General features: G+C 42.2%; 3 protein-coding genes across 6 annotated transcripts in view; all 3 read left to right on the top strand.

Annotated features, from left to right (window-relative positions):
* Positions 1 to 15,531: 15,531 nt before the first annotated feature.
* Positions 15,532 to 20,462, top strand: eapp (e2f-associated phosphoprotein). Its single transcript, XM_034562883.1, has 6 exons — positions 15,532 to 15,714; positions 16,276 to 16,472; positions 18,160 to 18,246; positions 18,364 to 18,478; positions 18,572 to 18,700; positions 19,299 to 20,462. Exons 1-6 carry the CDS (start codon positions 15,596 to 15,598, stop codon positions 19,597 to 19,599), a joined length of 948 nt encoding a protein of 315 aa, XP_034418774.1. The 5' UTR covers positions 15,532 to 15,595; the 3' UTR covers positions 19,600 to 20,462.
* A 623-nt stretch (positions 20,463 to 21,085) lies between these two features.
* On the top strand, positions 21,086 to 24,895 carry sptssa (serine palmitoyltransferase, small subunit A). The gene is made up of 2 exons (XM_034562899.1): positions 21,086 to 21,332; positions 23,644 to 24,895. The coding sequence occupies exons 1-2, from the start codon at positions 21,230 to 21,232 to the stop codon at positions 23,745 to 23,747; spliced, it is 207 nt and encodes a 68-aa protein (XP_034418790.1). The 5' UTR covers positions 21,086 to 21,229; the 3' UTR covers positions 23,748 to 24,895.
* The window catches only part of egln3 (egl-9 family hypoxia-inducible factor 3), a 20,550-nt gene continuing 16,888 nt past the window's right edge, over positions 21,339 to 25,000 (top strand). For 2 of the 4 annotated variants that reach the window (XM_034562886.1, XM_034562887.1), the window contains exon 1: positions 21,339 to 21,803. The gene's annotated coding sequence lies outside the window, so the exon portion shown is untranslated. Of the gene's footprint in view, positions 21,804 to 21,931; positions 23,638 to 25,000 lie in introns of those variants that run through there. The other 2 variants (XR_004611856.1, XR_004611857.1) reach the window with 2 other exon arrangements.

A 25,000-nucleotide genomic window follows, 5' to 3' on the forward strand; every position in this document is an offset into this window, starting at 1 on the left:
ATCAGTTTACTCCATTATATTATTAGATTTTATAAAACAAGAGTGAACACAACAATTAATTGTAAAGAGTGAACACGACAATTAAACATAAAGAGTGAACGCAACAATTAAAGGTAAAGAGTGAACGCAACAATTAAAGGTAAAGAGTGAACACAACAATTAAAGGTAAAGAGTGAACACAACAATTAAACGTAAAGAGTGAACACAACAATTAAACGTAAAGAGTGAACACAACAATTAAACATGAAGAGTGAAGACAACAATTAAATTTTTTTCAATTATCACTTTTAACAATCAAACTTTTTTATTTATTTTTTTAAATCCTGATCGATCTATTGTCTCTTTGGTGGTTTTAACTATTGAGTTGAGGCCGATCAATAGAGCGCGAAGGCTCCGCGAGTAAAGCCGGTGATCGGGTCTCTGGAACCAGAGCAGATCGATTGCTTCTCAACGGCTCTCAACATGGCGACCGCTCAGCCTGGCGGCTAGGAGCTAACGGTGCTAACCTGAGGGGCAACCCGGGGTGTTCAGCTGTAACCGCCCTACCTGAGCTAACTAGTGGGGCATGTTCACGTGCGCTAAAAGGTACGATCACGTGCACTAACATGCACTGAATGGTATGCGGCCGGCCGGCTATGTGAACAAAGAGAGGAGAAGCCCTGATATCAACACACACAGAGGTCTTACTACAAGTAGATATTAGTCCTCTACATATATATATACATATATAGACATATGTCTATATAGATGATAGTTATTGATCAGATGTTATTGATCTGAATGTTCAACAGAAAACCTTTCAATTATTATCAGGACTTTAAGGCCAACTTGATCATTTCAGTTTAAATCCCTTAAAATCACATCTAAATATGCATTAATTCCCCTAAATGATCTCTTAAATCAGTGGATGAGTTTTAGATGTGATTATTTTTGCATAACTGAATATTGATTCTATCACCTCCATCAGATTTCCTCATATGTAAATACATAAAATAATCAGGCATTTCTCTCTATTCCCTAATTAGCAGAAACGATTGGGAATAAAATGTACTTAAAATTCAACGGAATGCTTATTTCTATATGAATAAATGATCTAATTGTTGTTTTAGTTGTGAATATAACAGTAATTTATTATTTCAGCTAGTCAATGTCTTGCAATCTAATTATACACATATATGCCTTATTATTGTTATTGTGTTATTTTTATGGGTTTTGTTGTGTTTATTCTCATTACTGACGAGACAACATGGGACATTAATGTGCTATTCTACTCTATAATTTATTCTTCAATTAATTGGTTTATTTTGCTTTGCTATTTATTTTGTTTGGTCGTTTCTTAATACTTATTTATATTATACATAATTGTTTAACTTTACCATATTTTATTATGCTATTTGGAAATAAATACATTCTTAGTTTTATTGAGAGGCTCTTGCTCTTAAATGCTGTAAATATCATTTTAATGTGCCAACCTTTGATTGTTCTGGGACGATTTAGTGAATGATAATAATTATTATTATTTATCATTCATAATAAGTAAATAATGACATTAACCTGAACAAAAGTCTTTAAGATAGTCACTGTGTGTGTGTGTGTGTGTGTGTGTGTGTGTGTTTGTGTGTGTTTTGTTTGAGTGAAATAAAAATATTAAATGTGTTGTGTGAATATTATTTGTATTATTATTTTTGAAAAACAAACATGATAGAATTCTCATCACAGCTCACCAAATTTAAATCAATTTAATTAGAAATTAATTAAATTAAATATTCAGATTAATGTGCAGAAAAAGAAAAAACTAACACAAATTATTAATTAATCAGTCAAGGAATTAATCTTATTTATTTACAAATTGTTTAAATGTAAAGGTGTGTGTGAGAGAGAGTTCCTATAAACACACACACACACACACACACACACACACACACACACACACTTAGTCTAGACAAAGGACCTCTCCCTCTCTCTCTCTCTCTCTTTAATTGGATTGAGGCTTCAGAAGATGTCAATCAAACGTCTTTACAAACCGACAATCTCTTCAAAAAGCCATTATGTACACCAACGGACCCCGGGGCCGACACACACACACACACACACACACACACACACACACACACAAGGTGAGAAAGAAAAGGAAGGTAATAATTAGTTGTTGGTGGTTTGATGGGTGCTCCTGACACCTCGAGGCCACAAGAAAATGTTCTCACAGCTCTCTGCTTGTGCGTGTGTGTGTGTGTGTGTGTGTGTGTGTGTGTGTGTGTCGTCTCACTACCCAGAAGCCTCCTCTGACCTGAGGACAACAGAGAGAATAACGCTTGGTTTCCTCTGCCAGGGAATTCAACCCGTAACCCTAAACGGCTGCTGCTCTCGACGCGTGTGTGTGTGTGTGTGTGTGTGTGTGTGTGTGTGTTAATATTCGTGTGTGTGTGTGTAGAGTCACACTGCTTTGGCCGATGTAGCAACCAATAAATGATCAGCAGCGTTTTCTTTATGGGACACGTCAATTTCTTCAATAAGGAAACAAAATTACTGCCCGCTTCATATGATAATTGTTATAAATATATATATATTATTTTTATATAAATATATATATATATATATATATATATATATGTGTATACACTAATTTTACACACGTTCTGTTTCTATAAAAAATAATAACACAACACAGTAAATTTACTGTTAAAGCTAAATTATTGTTACCACACTGTAAAGATATTCTGTATTTGTATAAGTGCGACTACGCATTCAAAAATACTGTTACAGTAAAAGTACTAATACCACACTTTAAAAAAAGTATTTACATTATTTAACCAGATAATTTGTTACAGGAAGAAATATTAAATATTAGGGATTTATTATTAATTTTCCTAAAATTGATTCATCGATTAATTATACATTTAAGAATACATTTGTAAAGTAACTTAAAGAATAATGATAATAATAAAGAATCTTGGTTACATTCATGAAGATATCAACTGTTTCCTGTTCAGTGAAGCAGATCCTTATAAGGTATGAAGACTCAGTTTCATCCAGCGTGTTGAAACTGGAACACGTCGATTCAAATCACACGCCGCCGCCGCCGTGTCACACGGCATCTCGCTCACCAGCTCGAGGGTTGAGGGTTCAATTCCCTTCTGTGTGTGAGAACGGGACGGGAGAGGATAGAAACACTTCATTGGTTGAATCTTCTGCTTAAAAGAATCATTGCTTTGGTTTGAAAAACTAACATGGTCTGGTTCAGGCTAACTGTCAGGCTTACTGTCACAATTGCTGTTAGGCTAACTGTCAGGTTAACTGCCAGGTTAACTGTCAGGCTTACTGTCAGGCTAACTGTTAGGCTAACTGTCACAATTACTGCCAGGATAACTGTCAGGCTTAATGTCACAATTACTGTCAGGTTAACTGTCAGGCTAACTGTCACAATTACTGCCAGGTTAACTGTCAGGCTTAATGTCACAATTACTGTCAGGATAACTGTCAGGCTAACTGTCACAATTACTGCCAGGTTAACTGTCAGGCTAACTGTCACAATTACTGCCAGGATAACTGTCAGGCTTAATGTCACAATTACTGTCAGGTTAACTGTCAGGCTAACTGTCACAATTACTGCCAGGTTAACTGTCAGGCTAACTGTCACAATTACTGTCAGGTTAACTGTCAGGCTTAATGTCACAATTACTGTCAGGTTAACTGTCAGGCTAACTGTCAAAATTACTGTCAGGATAACTGACAGGCTTACTGTCAGGTTAACTGTCAGGCTTCCTGTCAGGTTAACTATCAAATAAACTGCCATGCTAGCTGGCAGGCTAACTGTCAGGTTAACTATCAAATGAACTGCCATGCTAGCTGGCAGGCTAACTGTCAGGTTAACTGCCAGGCTAACTATCAGGCTTACTGTCACAATAACTGTCAGGCTAACTGTCAGGTTAACTGTCAGGTTAACTGCCAGGCTTACGGTCAGGTTCACTATAAAATCAACTGCCATGCTAGCTAACAGGCTAACTGTCACACTAACTGTCAGGCTAACCTTCAGGCTAACTGTCAGGCTAACTGGCATGCTGACTGTGAAGTCAACCGTCAGGCTAACTCTCTCAGTCTAAGTTGAGCTAGGTTTTACACGGACTGTGAATATTACGCGTCAACGTCACTTTTTGTTGTTGTTTTTGTGTTTTTATGTGACAACGCGGCTCCTTGATGCTCTGATTGAGTGAACTTGAATTTATGCTTTTGGCCCCCCGACTGGTTTTTGAGGTTCATTCAAGTCAGGTTTTGGACTGTAAACCCTAATTTCTTTTTAAACAGGCCTCTAGTTTTACTTTGACGATGACGCGGACAAAGTCTGAACGTATGCAGGATTGTTTTTGTTTTTTTACGATATGAGAGTGAAGATCAACGATGCGTTTGTGTTTTTTAAATATTTACATTTAATTTGTGGGGGGGGGGGGGGGGGGGGGGAAGCTTTTGGCAACACGATAACAAATAAGATTTATGTGATGGAATAGTTTGTCGATGTGAATAATCGTGTGGATTTATGCTTGTTTGTTTGTGTGTGTGTGTGTGTGTGTGTGTGTGTGTGTGTGTGTGTGTGTGTGTGTGTGTGTGTGTTTTTGGGCCACCTGCTGTGTGTATATGCCTGTTCAGCTGCTCCCCCACTGAGTCTGCAGCCAAATAATACTTCATTAAAATACCAATAAATACTCCAAAAAATCACTCCAACACTCTCGGAGAAAGAAACTTAATTAAAATACCAATAAGCAATTAACTTAATTTCATCAGCCGATAAATAACCGACTTCATCAAAATACCAGACGGGTGCCAACTGCATTCAAAAAAAAACATCCAATCAGACGCGGTGAAAGGAGTGTGTGTTGGTGCGGGTTGTGTTTGTGCAACACACCACGCAGAAACGTGTGTGTGTGCGTGTGTGTGTGTGTGTGTGTGTGTGTGTGTGATTTACATGGTAATAAGCCGGGCTTCGCTCTGGAAGTTTTTTCTCTCCGCCAAAGATCCGTTTTATTCTTCCTCCGTTCATCCCACGTTCATCTCACAGCTGGACTTTTGTCTCCTCTGCATCGCCTCCTCTCGTTCTGTCTTTTCTTTTCGTCTGCTCTTCCTCTTTCTCTCTTTCTCTCTCTCTCTCTCGTCTCTCTTTATCTTCGGGCGTCTCTCTCTTACATGCCAATCCGGGCAAAAGAGAATAAAACCTCGCTTAAAAAACCCACAAAAGGTTGAATCTGTAGACGGTTCTGAAAAGGGAATATAGAAGATGGAGCGATGGAGCGGTCGTACATGATGAAGACCTCGTATGTTTGTGTGTGTATTCATGGGAAATCTTCCTGGGATCATATCATATACGTATATATATATATATATATATATATATATATATATATATATATATATACACCAGTGATTTAAAGCGGCAATAACAACTCATTGTGAAGGCAACGTTAATATTTAATCAGGTTTTAAGTTAGTATGTTGAACTCAAACAGTTCATTCAATATTCTAATATAAAGTGTAATATTCTCTCTCTTTTTAACCCAGAATCAAATGTTATGCATCGAAAGTTTCAGAACCAAAATCCAACATCCGGAGTGAAGTCAAAGCTTCATGTATTAAACCTGAATTCTCTCTGCTGACCACCAGGGAGCGACTCCTCTGGTTGTATAGAAGTCTATGCTTCATGTGTTAAAGCTGCATTCTCTCTTCTGACCACCAGGGGGCGACTCCTCTGGTTGTATAGAAGTCTATGCTTCATGTGTTAAAGCTGCATTCTCTCTCCTGACCACCAGGGGGCGGCTCCTCTGGTTGTATAGAAGTCTATGCTTCATGTGTTAAAGCTGCATTCTCTCTCCTGACCACTAGGGGGCGACTCCTCTGGTTGTATAGAAGTCTATGCTTCATGTGTTAAAGCTGCATTCTCTCTCCTGACCACCAGAGGGCGACTCCTCTGGTTGTATAGAAGTCTATGCTTCATGTGTTAAAGCTGCATTCTCTCTACTGACCACCAGGGGGCGACTCCTCTGGTTGTATAGAAGTCTATGCTTCATGTGTTAAAGCTGCATTCTCTCTCCTGACCACCAGGGGGCGGCTCCTCTGGTTGTATAGAAGTCTATGCTTCATGTGTTAAAGCTGCATTCTCTCTCCTGACCACTAGGGGGCGACTCCTCTGGTTGTATAGAAGTCTATGCTTCATGTGTTAAAGCTGCATTCTCTCTCCTGACCACCAGAGGGCGACTCCTCTGGTTGTATAGAAGTCTATGCTTCATGTGTTAAAGCTGCATTCTCTCTACTGACCACCAGGGGGCGACTCCTCTGGTTGTATAGAAGTCTATGCTTCATGTGTTAAAGCTGCATTCTCTCTCCTGACCACTAGGGGGCGACTCCTCTGGTTGTATAGAAGTATATGCTTCATGTGTTAATGCTGCATTCTCTCTCCTGACCACCAGGGGGCGACTCCTCTGGTTGTATAGAAGTCTATGCTTCATGTGTTAAAGCTGCATTCTCTCTCCTGACCACCAGGGGGCGGCTCCTCTGGTTGTATAGAAGTCTATGCTTCATGTGTTAAAGCTGCATTCTCTCTCCTGACCACTAGGGGGCGACTCCTCTGGTTGTATAGAAGTCTATGCTTCATGTGTTAAAGCTGCATTCTCTCTCCTGACCACCAGAGGGCGACTCCTCTGGTTGTATAGAAGTCTATGCTTCATGTGTTAAAGCTGCATTCTCTCTACTGACCACCAGGGGGCGACTCCTCTGGTTGTATAGAAGTCTATGCTTCATGTGTTAAAGCTGCATTCTCTCTCCTGACCACTAGGGGGCGACTCCTCTGGTTGTATAGAAGTATATGCTTCATGTGTTAATGCTGCATTCTCTCTCCTGACCACCAGGGGGCGACTCCTCTGGTTGTATAGAAGTCTATGCTTCATGTGTTAAAGCTGCATTCTCTCTCCTGACCACCAGGGGGCGACTCCTCTGGTTGTATAGAAGTCTATGCTTCATGTGTTAAAGCTGCATTCTCTCTCCTGACCACCAGGGGGCGACTCCTCTGGTTGTATAGAAGTCTATATAAATGACTCTACTTCTCTTGATTTATTCCCTCAGTAAACATTGTAAACATTAGTTTTTGGTCTCAATCTCTAGTTTCAAGTCTTCTTCAATACAGCGTGATGTTCATTCAGTAAACTATGCTCCATTTAGAGTAACGTCGTCATGACTACGTCCACTTCTCATACAAAGTCGGTAGTTCAAACCAGTCAATCGAGACGTTGCAAAAGTTTGCTATAACTTTCACTTGAAACAATTGAACACAAACGCAGCTGTTTTCCAGGAAACTGTTCAATCAACGAGACGAGTGGAAGGAATCGTTCCTGCAGCTGACGGATCAAAACAATCAGAACACCCGATTACCTTCAGTGACACGTGGAGACGTTAGTGGAGCAATAATCAGCTCCAGAATAAATGCCGAAGGGATTTTCGGTGATTTGATTCTTACGATGTTTTTATCATCTCGTCAACTAAAGCGACGACTACGTCCACTTCTTGTATAAAGTCTGCGTTGCACCTCCGAAAAAGATAATGCCGCGTAATTAAAAGTCAACCCCCTAAATAATTGTGTGTTTTATCCACGTAATCCCGATCCAGGTCTTTAATCCAGCAGACCGCCGTCGGTTCCTTGTGTGAAGTCAACAATGATTTATTAATTTTAACCCGAATAAAACATCTTTTCCTGAAACCTAACTGAGTATTTTTGTGTTCTCAACCAAACTTGTTTCCCGTGAAGTTTATTTTGAAAAGATCAGGAAAATGCACGAAAAATGAGGCGCAACTTAACGAGAATACGTCGGTGTTCATCGACGTTTTAATGTTTTTATGTTTTTATGTTTTAACTACTTCCAAACTGTGTTTTGGTTTCACAGAGGACACAAACAGCGGTCTCCTGGGTGAAGGTCGCATTGTGATAATTCTGCATTTTTCCACTTTAACTACTTTATATTCAGTTTAAAACTGGTTTAATCTTTTTATTGTATTTCATAAGATCATCATTAGTTTTTGGATTTCATGTAAACTCTTAATCTGGTAATTAACCAGTTAATACAGCTTTTTAAATACATGTAATTGAGGAAGAAATACAATATTTTCCTCTAAAATATAATTAATATAGATCTGAATGTATAATACTGAAATACTGAAAGAGACCGAGGATGGAAGAGAGAGAAAAAAGAGGGATGGATATGAAAAGGAAAGGATAGAGGTGAAGTAGGGAGGGATGAGGAAAGGAAAGGAAAGGGATGGAGAGATAGAAGAGGGCAAGAAAGAAAGAAAGAAAGAGGTGAGAGAGGAAGGAACCTAGGAAGTAAGGACGGGTGGATGAAAGAGAGGAAGAGAGGATGGAAAGAAGATTAAAAAGGGAAAGATGGAGAAGAGGGAAGGAAGAACGGAACGAAAAGAAATAAAAGCAATAAATAAAAAGATGGAAATGGAAATGATTTGAACTGTTGGGAAATATATATCACACACACACACACACACACACACACACACACACACACACACGCTGGTATATTCCCCAGCGTCAGAAATACATTGAAAGTGTGAGGAAATAACAAGGAGCCGGGTCATTTAATTTGACTTCATGGACAGTGTGTGTGTGTGTGTGTGTGTGTGTGTGTGTGTGTGTGTGTGTGTGTGTGTGTGTGCAGCTGGGGTTCCAGCGGATCACAGCTCGCCGACATGGGCCGATAATCAAGTGCCCACACTTTTTACATGGAAAGAGAGAGAGAGAGAGAGAGAGAGAGAGAGAGAGAGAGAGAGGTGGCAGAAGATAATGAAGCTGGGCCGTCTTGTTTGCAGGAGGGCCGACAGGTGGAGTCCTTCACTCTGACAGCAGCTGCTCCACCTGCAGGAACAGAAACAACAACCAGAAAGAGTTTCTGCTTGTTTACGTGAAATCGATTCGTATTAAATTCCTGAAATTGTGACACATCGTCCACTTGAGGAGGAGGACGACTGGCGCCATGAAGACCTGCACAACGAAAACAGCTGTTCATGTGTGGAACCAGAGTTGACTGGTTTCATCTTTATTAAACCTAACTAAGTATTGCATCATCTTTATTAAACCTAACTAAGTATTGCATCATCTTTATTAAACCTAAGTAAGTATTGCATCATCTTTATTAAACCTAACTAAGTATTGCATCATCTTTATTAAACCTAACTAAGTATTGCATCATCTTTATTAAACCTAACTAAGTATTGCATCATCTTTATTAAACCTAACTAAGTATTGCATCATCTTTATTAAACCTAAGTAAGTATTGCATCATCTTTATTAAACCTAACTAAGTATTGCATCATCTTTATTAAACCTAAGTAAGTATTGCATCATCTTTATTAAACCTAACTAAGTATTGCATCATCTTTATTAAACCTAACTAAGTATTGCATCATCTTTATTAAACCTAACTAAGTATTGCATCATCTTTATTAAACCTAACTAAGTATTGCATCATCTTTATTAAACCTAACTAAGTATTGCATCATCTTTATTAAACCTAACTAAGTATTGCATCATCTTTAGCCTCAATAAAGTAGTATAACAAAGTATTGTACAATGTACAAACATTATTTCTATACGTATTCTCTAATAATATGTTCCGTCACTAACATATCCATGTACAGCAATGTACAACAATGTACAGCAATGTACAGCAATGTACAACAATGTACAACAATGTACAGCAATGTACAGCAATGTACAACAATGTACAGCAATGTACAGCAATGTATAGCAATGTACAACAATGTACAGCAATGTACAACAATGTATAGCAATGTATTGCAATGTACAACAATGTACAGCAATGTACAACAATGTATAGCAATAAACAACAATGTAGAGCAATGTACAACAATGTACAGCAATGTACAACAATATACAACAATGTACAGCAATGTACAGCAATGTACAACAATGTACAGCAATGTACAAAAATGTACAACAATGTACAGCAATGTACAGCAATGTATAGCAATGTACAACAATGTACAGCAATGTACAACAATGTATAGCAATGTACAGCAATGTACAACAATGTACAGCAATGTATAGCAATGTACAACAATGTACAGCAATGTACAACAATGTATAGCAATATACAACAATGTAAAACAATGTACAACAATGTAGAGCAATGTACAACAATGTACAGCAATGTACAGCAATGTATAGCAATGTACAACAATGTACAGCAATGTACAACAATGTATAGCAATATACAACAATGTAAAACAATGTACAACAATGTAGAGCAATGTACAACAATGTACAGCAATGTACAGCAATGTATAGCAATGTACAACAATGTACAGCAATGTACAACAATGTACAACAATGTACAGCAATGTACATCAATGTACAGCAATGTACAGCAATGTACAACAATGTACAACAATGTACAGCAATGTACAACAATGTACAGCAATGTACAACAATATACAACAATGTACAGCAATGTACAACAATGTACAACAATGTACAGCAATGTAGAACAACATGTATGTGCCTAAAGGCATTAAGGTGGATTTACTGAAACCAGACTAGAACAAAATACACGTTGGTTAAATTCATGTTTTTCAGTCTTTTTAATAACCCTAACCCTGCTTGTCCCTGAACCCCTCCTTCGTCTCGGAGGGCCTCTTTGTGACAGATAGACTGACAGACCCATCTACGTGAGGATGTAGAATAAATCAACCTATAAGGACGTAGTCATCACAGGTGCTCGGGGGGGGGGGGGTGAGGGACGTGGTGGGAGGAATGTAGATAAGGAGGTTATGTGTGAGGACCAATTTATTTTTCCTGGCAGGGTGGAAAGACCTCCGAGACACATGTCACATGTCCACCTGACAGCAGGAGTCTCAATAATGGAAATCCTCTCAAACTGTATTTATATACCCGGGAGCCGCTCGGGGGCCACAGAGGTGACATGTGGGCCGATCCGCAGGTAATGATCCATCAGTCGCCCGGCGGTCGGCGCTCGTAGACGATGAAGCGGGTGAAAAAAAAAACAATGGCGGTTATCGAGCCTCGCGTTCGCGAATCTGTTCGTATTGGGAAGGAAAAACGATAACAGACTTCGCCGACGCGACAGAACAGCAAAAGGCTGATGGGAAGGAGGGGGAAAAAAGGATCCAGGTGTGAAACGTGACGTTCGAGGAACAAAACGTGTTCATCTGAAGACGAATAAATACGAGATAATACAACATGTTCTGCCTGGGTGGCAATAAAACACTGTTGTGGAATGTAAACGAGTACACTTACTCAAGTACAAACTCAAGGTACTTTACTCAGAGGTAAATATTGTACTTTTTATTGAACTACATCTCAGAGATTCCTTCTCTGGCCTGGGCCCGGCCTTCTGCCACCTTGGCCCTGCATCCTGGGCCCTGACTCCTGACTCCTTGGCGATGCCCGGCCTCCTGCCTCCTTGGCGCTGCCTCCTGGGCCCTGCCTCCTGCCTCCTTGGCCCTGCCCGGCATCCTGCTTCCTTGGCCCTGCCTCCTGGGCACTGACCTGCCTCCTCGGCCCTGCCCGGCCTCCAGCTTCCTTGGCCCTGCCCGGCCTCCTGCCTCCTTGGCCCTGCCCGGCCTCCTGCCTCCTTGGCCCTGCCCGGCCTCCTGCCTCCTTGGCCCTGCCCGGCCTCCTGCTCCGGCCCTGCTGATGCCCATCCTCTCTACCTCCTTCTGTTTTACATGGACTTGATTTCTTCCTTGAACTCCATATTCTCCTGTTACATTACATGTCATCCTGTCTGGCGAGCGCACCGTCTGACTTGCTGGAAGCTCTTCTTCTTCTCCTGCCGTCGCTCTCTTTCCTGCAGCAGAGCTTCCCGCTGACTGTCCATCGCTGCTTTCTGGGCTTTGGCCGTGTTGTAGATGTTCTGGATCAGGCTGTGGCGTTGAGCCTTGTCCATGAGCACCCTGACTTGTTTTTTAAGGGCGTCACATGTTTTCATCGTGGCTGTTTTCTCTGCTTGATATCGTTGAGATCTCTTGTGAACGGTCTCCAGCTTTTCCCAGCCTTGGATCTCCACCTGGCTTGATGTCGATGCTGAGGGACTTCAGCTGTGTGGAGAAGTTCCTCAGGATCAGCATTTCCCTCTTTCAGGTTCCTCAATGTCTCGTGGTTGACGTGAAGGCAGGTCTTTAGGGGCTTGGACTGGTTTGGGGTTAGCAGTCAACCGAGGTGTGTTGATGTCTCCTGGTTTCTGTGATCCTAGTTGGTCAGGTCTTGGTCCTGGCTGACGTGAAGCGACTTGTTCTGGTTTTAATCCAGTTTTCTGGAAGGCATTGGGCATCTGGCGATCCTTCTATGTGGACCTGGTTTCTGGAAGGCCAGTTCTTCAGGTGCCTGTTGTCCTCGTCGCTGCATGAATTTTGCCTGATTCGTGGTGCCGTCTTCAAAGGGTACTTGAAGAGCAACGACGTCTCCTTGGTTGCCACTTGCTTGGCCATTTGCTCGTGTTGTTGCGTAAAACATCGACATAACTACCGAACAGAACGGAGTCGTTATTGCGAGATAAAGAAACAATAAGTTGAGTGAGTTATGTGGAAGAGAGAGTTCTGTTTGTAAGGAGAACTATTCATAAACCTAGAGCAGGTCAAAGACAATCAAACAAGCACTGACATCCAGAGCCACATGTCCCCGTCACTCTGTCGTTGCCACGGCAACGAGGAACTGCTCAGCATTGTGGGTAATATTGGCACGGAGGAGGACTCTCAAGAACCTTCAAGCTGTTGTAACTCAAAACGGTCCCAAACTTGATCCGCCTGAGGGGAGTCGTGGCTTGAGGACTTCTGCATGCCAATATGAACTCATACTGGAAAGCAGGGTTCTAATAATAGTATAATAATGTTTGGATAACAAGTACGTATAGTTTTCATTAACAGCACGTGAATTGTTTTTGTTTGTTTTAGAACGGAAAAGTAATTTAATTCTTGTCGTGCTCAAATGCCCTTCGACCGTTTCTCCTCCTACTCTTGGTTCTTATATCCTTTCGTCATCTTTATTCTTCCTTCGTCGATAACATAGACCATAGCGTCATATTTTTGGCCGTGCCGTAGTGTTGGGATCTGTTTTTTGGGCGGTCGAACACATTCGTAACTGTCACAAACCCTCAAGTCGTTTTAAAAGAGACTCCTTCGCTCCGTCTGAAGGCCGCCGTCTGTTCTGACCACATAATGTTTTGTGTCTGAGCTCCTCCTCCTCTTCCTCCTCCTCCTCCTCCTCTTCCTCCCCCTCCTCCTCCTCCTCCTCACCCACACAAACAAAGTCCAACAGTGACACAGCAGCTCCACATGATTATCCCTCCGCACAAAAAAAAGTCTGCTTTTTTTCTTCTTGCAGGAAGTTGCTGTGTATCGCTGTAAAATCCATTGAAAGCTCCGAACAATGGGGAGAAAAAGCAACTGTGGATTCCTTCATGCACACACACACTGGCCATTGTCTTCTCCTCCATTGTCAAAGCCAACAGAGTGTGTCTTCTCTCTCCTGTGTGTGTGTTTTTGTGGTGGCGGTGGACCAGACACCCGGTAGGAGAGCCCGCCTGCCGGCAGGAGGACAGATGAGTGTAATTTTGTTATTTTTACCTCCTCCAGGAGCTGCCTGCCAGCTCGAGGAAATTAGCATCACACCTGTGTGTAATTGGCTAAATTAGCTTGTCGAGAAGCAGAGCTGAGACAGAGGTGGTCGGCGAGGTGTGTGTGTGTGTGTGTGTGTGTGTGTGTGTGTGTGTGTGTGTGTGTGTGTGTGTGTGTGTGTGTGTGGCAGGTAAAATCAGAGAGGAGTTGTTTAGTGTGTCGGAAGAGAAAAAGAAGAGGCTGTCAGGGGAGTGAGATGTCACACCTGGAATGGAAAATGTCACCCGGCGGCTCCACACACACACACACACACACACACGCACACAAAGACAGACACACACTGACACACACACACACACACTCTGACACACAGTCACACGACGCGCCGAAGGACAAACTGCAGGAGAAAGACACAAAACAAACAGCACACACAGGCAGACAAACAAAAACAGAGGACGACATGAAGACACAAACAGAGAACGGAGAAACAGGAAGCTGAACACACACACACACACACACACACACACACACACACACACACACACACAATACCTTTTTCTCTCCTCTGGAGGTCATTTCACCAAACACGCCGCTGAAGGTGGAGTTTTGTAGTTTAACAGACTCACTTCATTCGATCTTACTTTTTCAATATCATTGACAAAATGCTCAATACAACATTTATATTTTATTTTCCATTAGGCTCTGGTGTTTTATTCACTTCTTCTACAATTCATTGTTATTACAATTGAATCGTTGTTGTATTTAACTTTTTTCTATTTTTTGTTGATTCTTTACTTTATTTATTTGCCTCACTCTTATTGCTATTACGTAATGGTGTGAGCATTATGTATTTTACACCTAATAATTTGTATTCTATATGTTTTGTATTTTTATTCTATTGTGTATTTTGTATTCTTCTGTTTTAATCTTAAATTAAATTCTGGCATAAGAATTTCCTTCAGGAAATCTGATCTTTTATTATTTTATTTGATCTCATCTCATCATATTTCATCTTATTTTTATCTCAATGTGCACGAGCTCCAAGAAATTTAACTATAACTAATATTTATTTTTTCAGATTGTTACATGAAGCAATGATTAAAAAATTAATTTATTCAAAAGGCGTCTTAATACCTTATTTCTTTCCCACTGTTTGATCAGTGCTGCCATTTTTTTAATTGTTTTATATTATTTTATTGTATACTCGTATGTCTTCTAAAGATTTTAACACCTTTTAAAAGTAAAAAAAATGTGACAAGTGTCACATCACAGAAAATATATCACGAGGCCACGAATGAGAGACTTGAAGAAGGAAAACAAAAAAGGGATAAAACGTGTATTCAATGAACATTTGTGGTGGTGACGGAAACTTACGGTTTAACATTGTACGTTAAACCATTATTTTCATTCCTCCCATTGTCTCGTGGACTTCTGGGCCTTCAGATGAATCTTTAGCTGCAACGAACATCTCTGATCTGTTGGCTCCACCTAAAGGTGGTTTGTTGTAACAGCATCAGTTTGAGCAAGTTTTTTTTTGGTTTATTTAAGAATAACTAGACTTTTATAATTTTATGTAAAAACCTTAAAGACATTTTTTTTTTTAAACGATTATGTTACGAGGTGAGATGGTTGTTTATTTAATTTCCTTATATTTAAATTAATTTAATTTAATTTTACATCATTTCATTTATTTTTTATTTCATTTCCTTTTATTGCATGTCATTTTATTTTATATTATTTTATAACATTTTATTTTACATCATTTCATTTATTTTTATTTATTTATTTTTATATCTTTTTATTTCATTTTCATTTCATTTTATTTGATTGTTTTCCGCTTCATAACGTCCACTTCCGTTCTACGACACCACAGAAGAAGAAGAAGAAGAAGAAGAAGACGAGGAGGCGGAAGCGGAAGCAGCAGTTCGTGTGTCACCCGCTAATCCGTCCGCAGCTCATGTTGCTGAACGCTGGACGCGTCTCGTCGACGGTTAAAATGAACAAACTGAACAAACCGCAGGAGATCGACTCGTACGAGCTCGAGGAGCTGAGCGACGAGGAGCGAGCGGAGAGCAGGTCGGACATCTTTAGGGTCCGGACCACGTGGTCCGCATGTAAACACGAGGCCCGCCGGGGTTTTGTTATTATGATACACGACGTGTTCGCCTTCAGAGCGTCAGTGTGCTTTAGGTCCGAATAGTAGCTCGTAATACTACTGTAAAAGTACTGCGTTGAACGTGGTACTCTGCTTAAAGTGTATATGAAGATAGATGTACTTTAAGTATTTAAAGTAAATGTGCGTAATGCAGAAATTAAACTCAAACTTATTCAGACTCTATTTTATTCATTGGGATGGGATGCTTAATATAACTTTTAGAATCAGACTAAAACATAGACCTCTTAATTTGTGTATTTATTTATATATATATATATATATATATATATATATATATATATATATATATATATATATATATATATATATATATATATATATATATTACACAATAAATAAAAATGTGTGTCTCTCTCTCTCTCTCTCTCTCTCTCTCTCTCTCTCTATATATATATATATGTATTATTTTTATTTATAAATAACTGTTGTGTGTCTGTAACTTGTTCCTGGCTGTGTTTCAGTTCGGAGGATGAGCTGGAGGTGCTGCTGAACGGGACCCCGGAGCAGAAGAAGAAGCTGATCAGAGAGTATCTGACAGGGGAGAGCGAGTCTTCCAGCGGGGATGAGTTTGAGAAGGAGATGGAGGCGGAGCTTAACTCCACCATCAAGACCCTGGAGGGAACCTGGACGCCGGCAGCAGCTGCAGCGGCAGTGGCAGGTAACACCTGGCTGCATGTTCATCTATCAGACTGGAGAGGAGCATAAAACTCACGGATCAAATACAAGAAGGAGCGAATAATAATAATACATAATACATTTATTTATATAGCACCTTTAAAAACAGGGTTTACAAAGTGCTCTACATAGACGCAAGGTAAAAACATAACATCAATACAAGTAAACATTTCAGAACATACATGAGGCAAAGGAGACAATGTCATACAGGCAATGAACACAATAGAGGAATAGAACATTACAAATACAAAATAAAGCAGAACAGACCAACTAAAATAGGGGAACCAAAGAACTGCATAAAAGGACGACATATTGGAGTGTACCAGTCCGGTTTTGGGGGGTGGAGTCAGCAGGAAGAGTAGAGGGTGCTGGGGGAGCTGTAACAGTTCCTACTTTCGTTGCCACCATCTCGCTCTTGGAGACTGTTGTTGTGATGACGAGCTGCAGCGATGCGATCGGTCGACCAGAGGGAGGGGATGGGAAGCGTGGAGCGATCAGGCCAGGAGCAAACAAACCCTCCGCGGGAGGCTCTGTGGATGCAACGGGGCCGACGAAGGAGTCCGAGCGCCCCGATGGCCGAGACGAACGGAGGAGCAGAGAAGCCGACCAGCCTCAAAGCAACAGCATGGAGCAGGGAGTCGGCCGGCTCGCGGCAGCCGCCGACCAGCAAGAGACCGTCGGCCAGCCACCAAGAGACCGTCGGCCAGCCAGCAAGAGACCGTCGGCCAGCCAGCAAGAGACTGTCGGCCAGCCAGCCAACGCCAGTTGTCCAGGCGGCAGCGGTGGAGAGCATCCAGCAGGGAGTCGGCTGGCTCGTTGGTAGCCGCCGGCCAGCAAGAGACCGTCGGCTAGCCAGCCAACGCCAGTTGACCAGATCGCAGTGGTGGAGAGAAGGAGCCAACGGCAATCACAAAATAAAAACTAATCCAAGATTTGCAGAATAATTAAGCCAGAAGAATGGCTACACTGTTAAATAAAATTTTAAATAATTTAAATGAATGTTAAATTGCAAAAAAGGTAGATAAAAACAGTCCTAGATGGAGCGGCGTTAAGTTTCGCCAGCGTCCCCGTTGACAGGACAAAAAACACTTTTAGACTCATGTTCCATGTTGATGCTGATCAATATTAACACATACGGATCACTTTGCTGGGCGACAAGGCTGTAAAACTGCCTCTGTATTTTTACTTTGTTATTTATAGTGGATTTTTTTCTTCTTCATAAAAACACACAATTGAAATAATAAGGAAATATATTATTTATTATCGTCGTTATTAGTGTTAATGAGCTCAGAGCTGTTAAACGGCTTATAATTCATCTCTAATATCTATTTTGTATTCATGTGAAAACATCTGGATTTATTATAGTTTATCACCAACACTACATTTTACTAGATTACACCTGAACGCATCATGAGAAACCCTTCAGCCAGTACTCATTATCACCGAGCAGAGCCTGAACGCATCACAATGTAACTGAAGTGAACCTCCGCTGGTTCTCCATTAGCGGTGCTGCTAACGTTACTAGCTCTCCTCCTGTTGGTCTCAACACTGATTGGTTGTTTACAAAGTCACATGATCAGAGACAAGAGAAACACCCATGATGTCCTGATCACATGATCTACTGGCTACTGGAGGAGAACTTTATTTACACCTGTGTGTTTATTCTTCAGCAGGAGGAGCTGGTCCTGGTCCTCCGACCTCTCAGATGTACGATGAGGTGTACTTCGACTCCGACTCGGAGGGAGAGGAGACGCCAAGTAAGCGCGAATGTTCCCCGATCGTTAGTTTTCCTGCCTTTTTCGCGTAGCTCCTAAACGCGTCGGCGGGCGTTAAAGACGTCGCCTCGTTAAGAATCCCTCTGTCTCGTCTGCCAGGCGGCTCCACCGGCCGGAAGCGGCGCCAGCGAGCCGTGCTGACCAACGACGAGCTGCTGTACGACCCCGACAAGGACGACCGGGACCAGGCCTGGGTGGACGCCAGGAGGAGGCGGTAAGACGCCGCTCCGCTTTTTTTAATTAAACGTTTGTCGTCCCTACGTTTTCTATTATTTTGAATTCGGGCCTGTCCGCTCTTCGTCTTCAGGTACCACAGCAGAAAGCGACCGGCTGCCGGGTCTCGAGCGCAGCCCCGCCAGGATCAGGGTCTCATGAGCAGCGACGCCGTCCTCAACTGTCCCGCCTGCATGACGACGCTCTGCCTGGACTGTCAGAGGTGTGTGTGTGTGTGTGTGTGTGTGTGTTCTCTCTCTACGGTTGCTCACATCGGGGATTCGTGTTCTCCATGTGGACTTTTATGAACATGTGCAGCTCTGTTCTCCTGTTTGGAGACGTTCTCTTCAGCTACTTTAGTTTCACAGTCCACCAAAAGTCTGTTTTTTAGAAGGAATTTAAGACGAAAATATTATTTTTTTGAGATCTTGAACTACAAATAATAATAATCTTGTGAATTAGTCTTCTCTTTTTTTTTTTAACTAAAATGCAAATCATCACAATAACTTTTGATCTAATATTTCCCCCTTTTTGCTACAGCTGTAATTTATTGGTAGTGTGGAGATGATTATTCTCCACAGTGCTCAAATTATTATTATTATTATTATTATTATAGTTTTAAGATGTCGTTTATCAGTCAAACGTTCAGGGTTTTGTTTTTATGTCTTTTGGGTTTGAGACCGAAACAAAACAATTGAAGACTTCAAGATGGATAAATAAATGAATATAAAAACCTCATTATTTGCAGCCCTGAAACAAGAAGTTTGCGTCGTGAGAAACGAGTTTCCTGACCGACCGCTTCCCCCGTTTTTCCCTCTCAGGCACGAGAAGTACCGGACGCAGTACCGCGCCATGTTCGTCATGAACTGCGCGGTGAAGCGAGACGAGGCGCTGCGCTACAAAACCCAGCCGGAGGCGAAGCCGAGGACGTCGAGGAGGAAGAGGAGGCGCGGCGGCCAGAAGGCGGACGAGATGGACGAGACCCCCGAGCCGGCGCCGGCGGGGATGGACGCCGACGAGGTTTACCACCCGGTCCGGTGCACCGAGTGCTCCACAGAGGTGGCCGTGTTCGACAAGGAGGAGGTGTACCACTTCTTCAACATCCTGGCCAGCCACTGCTGAGCAGGAGTGGGAGGAGGAAGAGGAGAGGGCTTTTTTATTATAGGAAGTAAATAAAGAGACATTCGGAGATGCGCAGAGAGAGAGAAAAAAAAAAAGAGGACGGAGGAGGAGGAGGAGGAGGAGGAGGAGGAGGAGGAGGAGGAGGAGGAGGAGGAGGAGGAGGAACCAGGTGGACAGTCGCTAGTTTTTCTTTTTAAATATCTTACGTAATCTGGAATTTTGACACTGAAAATCTTCTCATTGCTGCTCTGATGGTCTGAATACACAAGAGCCCGCTTGTAATGCTGATATTAACATTTGGGGATTTAAAAAAGGCTGACGAGGCCGACGGACACTTTACCGTAACCGCCCGGTTTAGCGTTCAGTCGGTAAACAAGCGCTTCATAAAGTGTTTTATTACGCTGTGACGTAGCTGTGAGTCAGCTGGTGTGAATGTTTTTGTCATAAGAGGAAGCAAAAGTCTAAAGTTGATAACTGATGACACGTAAAACACAGGTGTCATATGAAATATGTCTTAGAACTTCCTTGACGAATACTGTGCGTTCCAGGGGGCAGTGGTGATGTTGTGTGAGGTACTTGTACACAGTCAGAGTATTACTGCAGTAGAGAAGTACTGCTGTGGACGTGTTTTTTAGATGCCTAAAAGAATCAATATCATCTTTTAGGCGTCTAAAGTGTCTCATATGATCTCTTTTAACACCTAAAGTGTCCTTATAGCTGCGTACAACTACGTCATAGTGTTATAAACTCCTTAAAGTATCAACAGCTCAATAACATTTTGTTCTTGTTAAAGAACGAGATCTGTACTGAAGTGGATATTTTACAGTTGTAAATAAACTTGTCTGTGCTTTCTTTTGAACAAACTATGTATTTTTTTTATTATTTAGCTACCGACTTGTACAACACTGTACTGCAAACTGGACCAATCTGAGTAACTCCTTCTGTTTTCTTGGTCTGTACGCAGTTTGTAATGTTTTTGTTTAGGTCACTGAAGCTCTCTGGGCTTTATGCTTTTAACAACGCATTCATATAGTTTCATTTTTAAAATGGCTCGGATGTTTCCCTAAAATCAGCTGCTCACTATAGGTTTTTTTTTTTAATCAAACATGTAAATGGTGCATTTGGTGGGGACTATTTCAGTGGTGGATTAATCCACATTTGTGGCAGCAAGGCTGTATAAGTAAAACATATTTTTATATATAATTTGTTTTTTATATATATATATATATTTTATTAGTAGATGATGATGATGATGGTAATCATAAGAATACATATCAGTCAACACATACAATCATTTAATTGTTGGTTTACTTAATGTGACATTTAAAACACAATGCAGGAAAGTTGTAAACGATAAATTACAAAGTAGTTCAGTTCTGAGAGAGAGAGAAAACATTTTTATAAAAACTACTTTGATAAACATTGATTCTGTGTCTTATTTTGAAATCCGGATGTTGGAACCCCTTTTGTCCTGCGTCAAAACCCGTCCGCCTCGCGCCTTGTTATTTAACGTCATTGCGTCACCGGAGAGGACGTCCGACGAATCACCCAGAAGGAAGGGAAAAAAGAAGCTAGGAAAAAAAGTTTTAAGTTTGTTTTTGGGGGGGGGTTCGTTCGCCAAGTCGGAACCATGTCTCTGGGCGACTGTTGGAAGCAGCTGTCCTGGTTCTACTACCAGTACCTCCTGGTGACGGCGCTGTACATGCTGGAGCCCTGGGAGCGGACGGTGTTCAGTATCCTTTCACGACTTCCGGCGAGCTAACGGGCTAACTTTTAGCCAGGAAGTTAGCGCGCAGCTCCAGGTGGCTCGCGGTTGGCCGGATACGTAAGCGTAACTTCTCCTGTTGGATAAAACATGCTTTTAAAAAAAAAAAAAAGAGACGTCGTTAAATATAACTTACGGTATTTTTACTAACGTATCCGGGTTCGTGACGTATTCGGCGTGTGTAAAAATGCGCTTTTTGCTTTCGCTAAAATATTGAAAGTTAAGTGTTTTGAATACACATTGTAACCTTTAAAATAAATACATGTTAAACTTATTTTATTTACGATTAATGTAGACTTTTTTTAACGGAGTTTCCGGCAACTTCCGGTCGGCTGTCAGGTGACTTCCTGTCGCGTGACTCGCATGCGGCTCAACAACACAAGTTGCACCATATTCTAGTTTTATGTTACGTAACACGAGATCAACCTGAATTCAAACGGTAAGATTTTAATGTATTAAAAGAGACACCTGGGAAGTCTGTTTCCTCTCCGAAGCACCTGCGCATACTCTTGTGTAAAGAGTGATGCGTGCGCACGTTGTGTAAATGGAGGAATCTTCTCCCTGCAGGTGGTGTCACCCTCATCTCTTCCTCCCCTGAGGGGTCAGGTGTGTGTGTGTGTGCGTGTTGTTCCTCTGCTTGTCATCAGCGTGTTAACTCCCTCATGCCATTGATTGTGTGTTGTGTCACGTTACATTGACGGTTTGTATTAAAAACACCAAACACTTCATAAATGCTGCGATGAACTGGTTTTATTTAGCTGATCAGGCTGCAACCCTTTTTTGGGCTCTCAGCATTTGATCAAAAGATGAACGACTGTTTAGAAAATATCTGCTTCTTTTAGTTAAAAAAAGACATTTAAAAAAAAAAAAACTGAACGAGAGAAGTCGACTACAACTCCCAGGGTGCATTGCTCTAAGCAGACGGCACTTAAAGTAAGCGGAGTTCAAGGTGGCGTCTTTTCAACCGTATCACAGACGAATATATTACATTTTATAACGTGTGTGGGGGGGGAAGGAAATGCTCATTTTTGGACGTATACAATTAATAGTTTACAGCAATGGAAGCTGACATTCAACCTCTTGTTGACATCATGATTATAGTTTTTTTTTCAGACCCAAAATTACTGAGAGAAAAACAGGTCTAAAAAAAAACGACGACATTACAAACGAAAGCATGTGTAAATAACAATATTAAACTGAGAGGTAGCCGACAATAATTCCACCAGGTGTTGTCTCAAAAGGTGTGTTTCTTCTGTCTTATGCAGGATCACCTGCGTCACCTGAGTGCAAATAAACACACCTCATGTCCTGGTCTCTGTTGATAACACACACACACCACTGTTTTTTGACGGTTGGCATCGGCTCCGTTGACGGTTGGTATCGGCTCCATTGACGGTTGGCATCGGCTCCGTTGACGGTTGGTATCGGCTCCATTGAGGGTTGGTAACGGCTCCATTGACGGTTGGTAGCAGCTCCATTGAGGGTTGGTATCGGCTCCGTTGACGGTTGGTATCGGCTCCGTTGACGGTTGGTAGCAGCTCCATTGAGGGTTGGTATCGGCTCCATTGACGGTTGGTATCGGCTCCATTGAGGGTTGGTATCGGCTCCGTTGACGGTTGGTAGCAGCTCCATTGAGGGTTGGTATCGGCTCCATTGAGGGTTGGTAACGGCTCCATTGACAGTTGGTAGCAGCTCCATTGAGGGTTGGTATCGGCTCCGTTGACGGTTGGTATCGGCTCCATTGACGGTTGGTAGCAGCTCCATTGAGGGTTGGTATCGGCTCCATTGAGGGTTGGTATCGGCTCCGTTGACGGTTGGTATCGGCTCCATTGACGGTTGGTAGCGGCTCCATTGAGGGTTGGTATCGGCTCCGTTGACGGTTGGTATCGGCTCCATTGACGGTTGGTAGCGGCGCCATTGAGGGTTGGTAACGGCTCCATTGACGGTTGGTATCGGCTCCATTGACGGTTGGTAACGGCTCCGTTGAGGGTTGGTATCGGCTCCATTGACGGTTGGTATCGGCTCCATTGAGGGTTGGTATCGGCTCCGTTGACGGTTGGTATCGGCTCCATTGACGGTTGGTAGCGGCGCCATTGAGGGTTGGTAACGGCTCCATTGACGGTTGGTATCGGCTCCATTGACGGTTGGTAACGGCTCCTTTGACGGTTGGTATCGGCTCCATTGACGGTTGGTATCGGCTCCATTGAGGGTTGGTATCGGCTCCATCGGAGGTCATGCGTTCTCCTCTGCCAGTTCCTCCTTAACTCCTCCTCCTCCAGACTCCCTGCTCATCTCCGTGGCCGGCATGGCCGTGTACACCGGATACGTCTTCATGCCGCAGCACATCATGGCGATCCTACACTACTTCGAGGTCGTCCAATGACGGGCGAGTCCCCTCCGTCCGCCCCACGGGTCTCGTCTCTCCTCCATCTACCCCGCCCGTCTCCCGGGCTCTGAGGTTGGAAGGTCGTCTCTGACCGGGTGGAGGCGGAGCTTCTCTCCTTCTTTTTTTTGGTGCAATTTCTACATCGAAAGTCAGCGCTCTGAACATCGTGCTTGAGGTCACGTTGGACTGTTTCTCTCCTCACTGAAATATTTGTGATTTATTTTTATATTTTTTCGTGAGCAGCGTTGGAGGCGTGGCCTTTAAGTGTGCTTGGTGCTTTTCATTTTTTATTTTAAATCAAGCGCACTCTACCGTTTTTCTTTTTAATGTGACTCCACGGACGTCTGGTTGTGTGGAGCGGTTGGACTTTTGCAGGGTTTTTTTTATCGCATTAAGATGTAAAAAAACATTCTCTTTTTACTCCATTTTTTTATTTTTATGAGCTGAATCTGATTTTTGTTAAAACAAGTTGTCAGAAGCGTCTTTTTAAAGGAACGACTTCAGCCATTTTCCAACACTAGAGAGTGAGAGAGAGAACGAGGTTAAAGCTTCAATCTGGACGGAGTGTGTGTGTGTGTTGGGGGGGTTAAGGGTGGCATGGTAACCAATCACACCTGATATCTGTCTCGTATTTATTGTAAGTAAATCCGGAAGTTTCAGTCAAGCAGCTTTTGCTCCGACACTAAACACACAGCAGCGCCGACCTTTGACCCCCCTTCCCTGTGAATGGTGTATTTCGTTGGAGCGTCTGTCCTGCGGGGTTGAAGGTGTGACGTTGACCCCGTTACCTGTAACACCTGAGGCTTCATGGCCGTCTGCGTTGGAGCTCGTGGAGGAGGCGAGCTCTCATTCCAGAGGCCAGAGAACCTCCTGTGAGTGTCCTTTGTTCTTTTTAAATGCCACTGAGATGTAAAGCCACACGCGCGGAGGTGGCGTCCTCTTTGTACAGAAATAATTCCATTTTAATGTACTTTTATGATTGAATTTTTTTTTTGGGTGATTTATTTCTTTGAAAAAAAAAAAAAAATTTCCCTCCCTTGTGTGTATAAACTTGTATTTGTAAAGTTGGTGTCGTCGGCGTAGACGAGATACGGATGCTAAACACTGTTCTGTGATCATTAAAGGGATGCTTCACTCTGTTTGAACCTGCTGTTGATCTGTGTGTGTGTGTGTGTGTGTGTGTGTGTGTGAGAGAGAGAACCTATCCTGTGTGTGTGTGTACGAACCTATCCTGTGTGTTTGTACCTATC

The sequence above is a fragment of the Cyclopterus lumpus genome, chromosome 22, assembly GCF_009769545.1.
Source record: "Cyclopterus lumpus isolate fCycLum1 chromosome 22, fCycLum1.pri, whole genome shotgun sequence".
Lineage (NCBI taxonomy): Eukaryota > Metazoa > Chordata > Actinopteri > Perciformes > Cyclopteridae > Cyclopterus > Cyclopterus lumpus.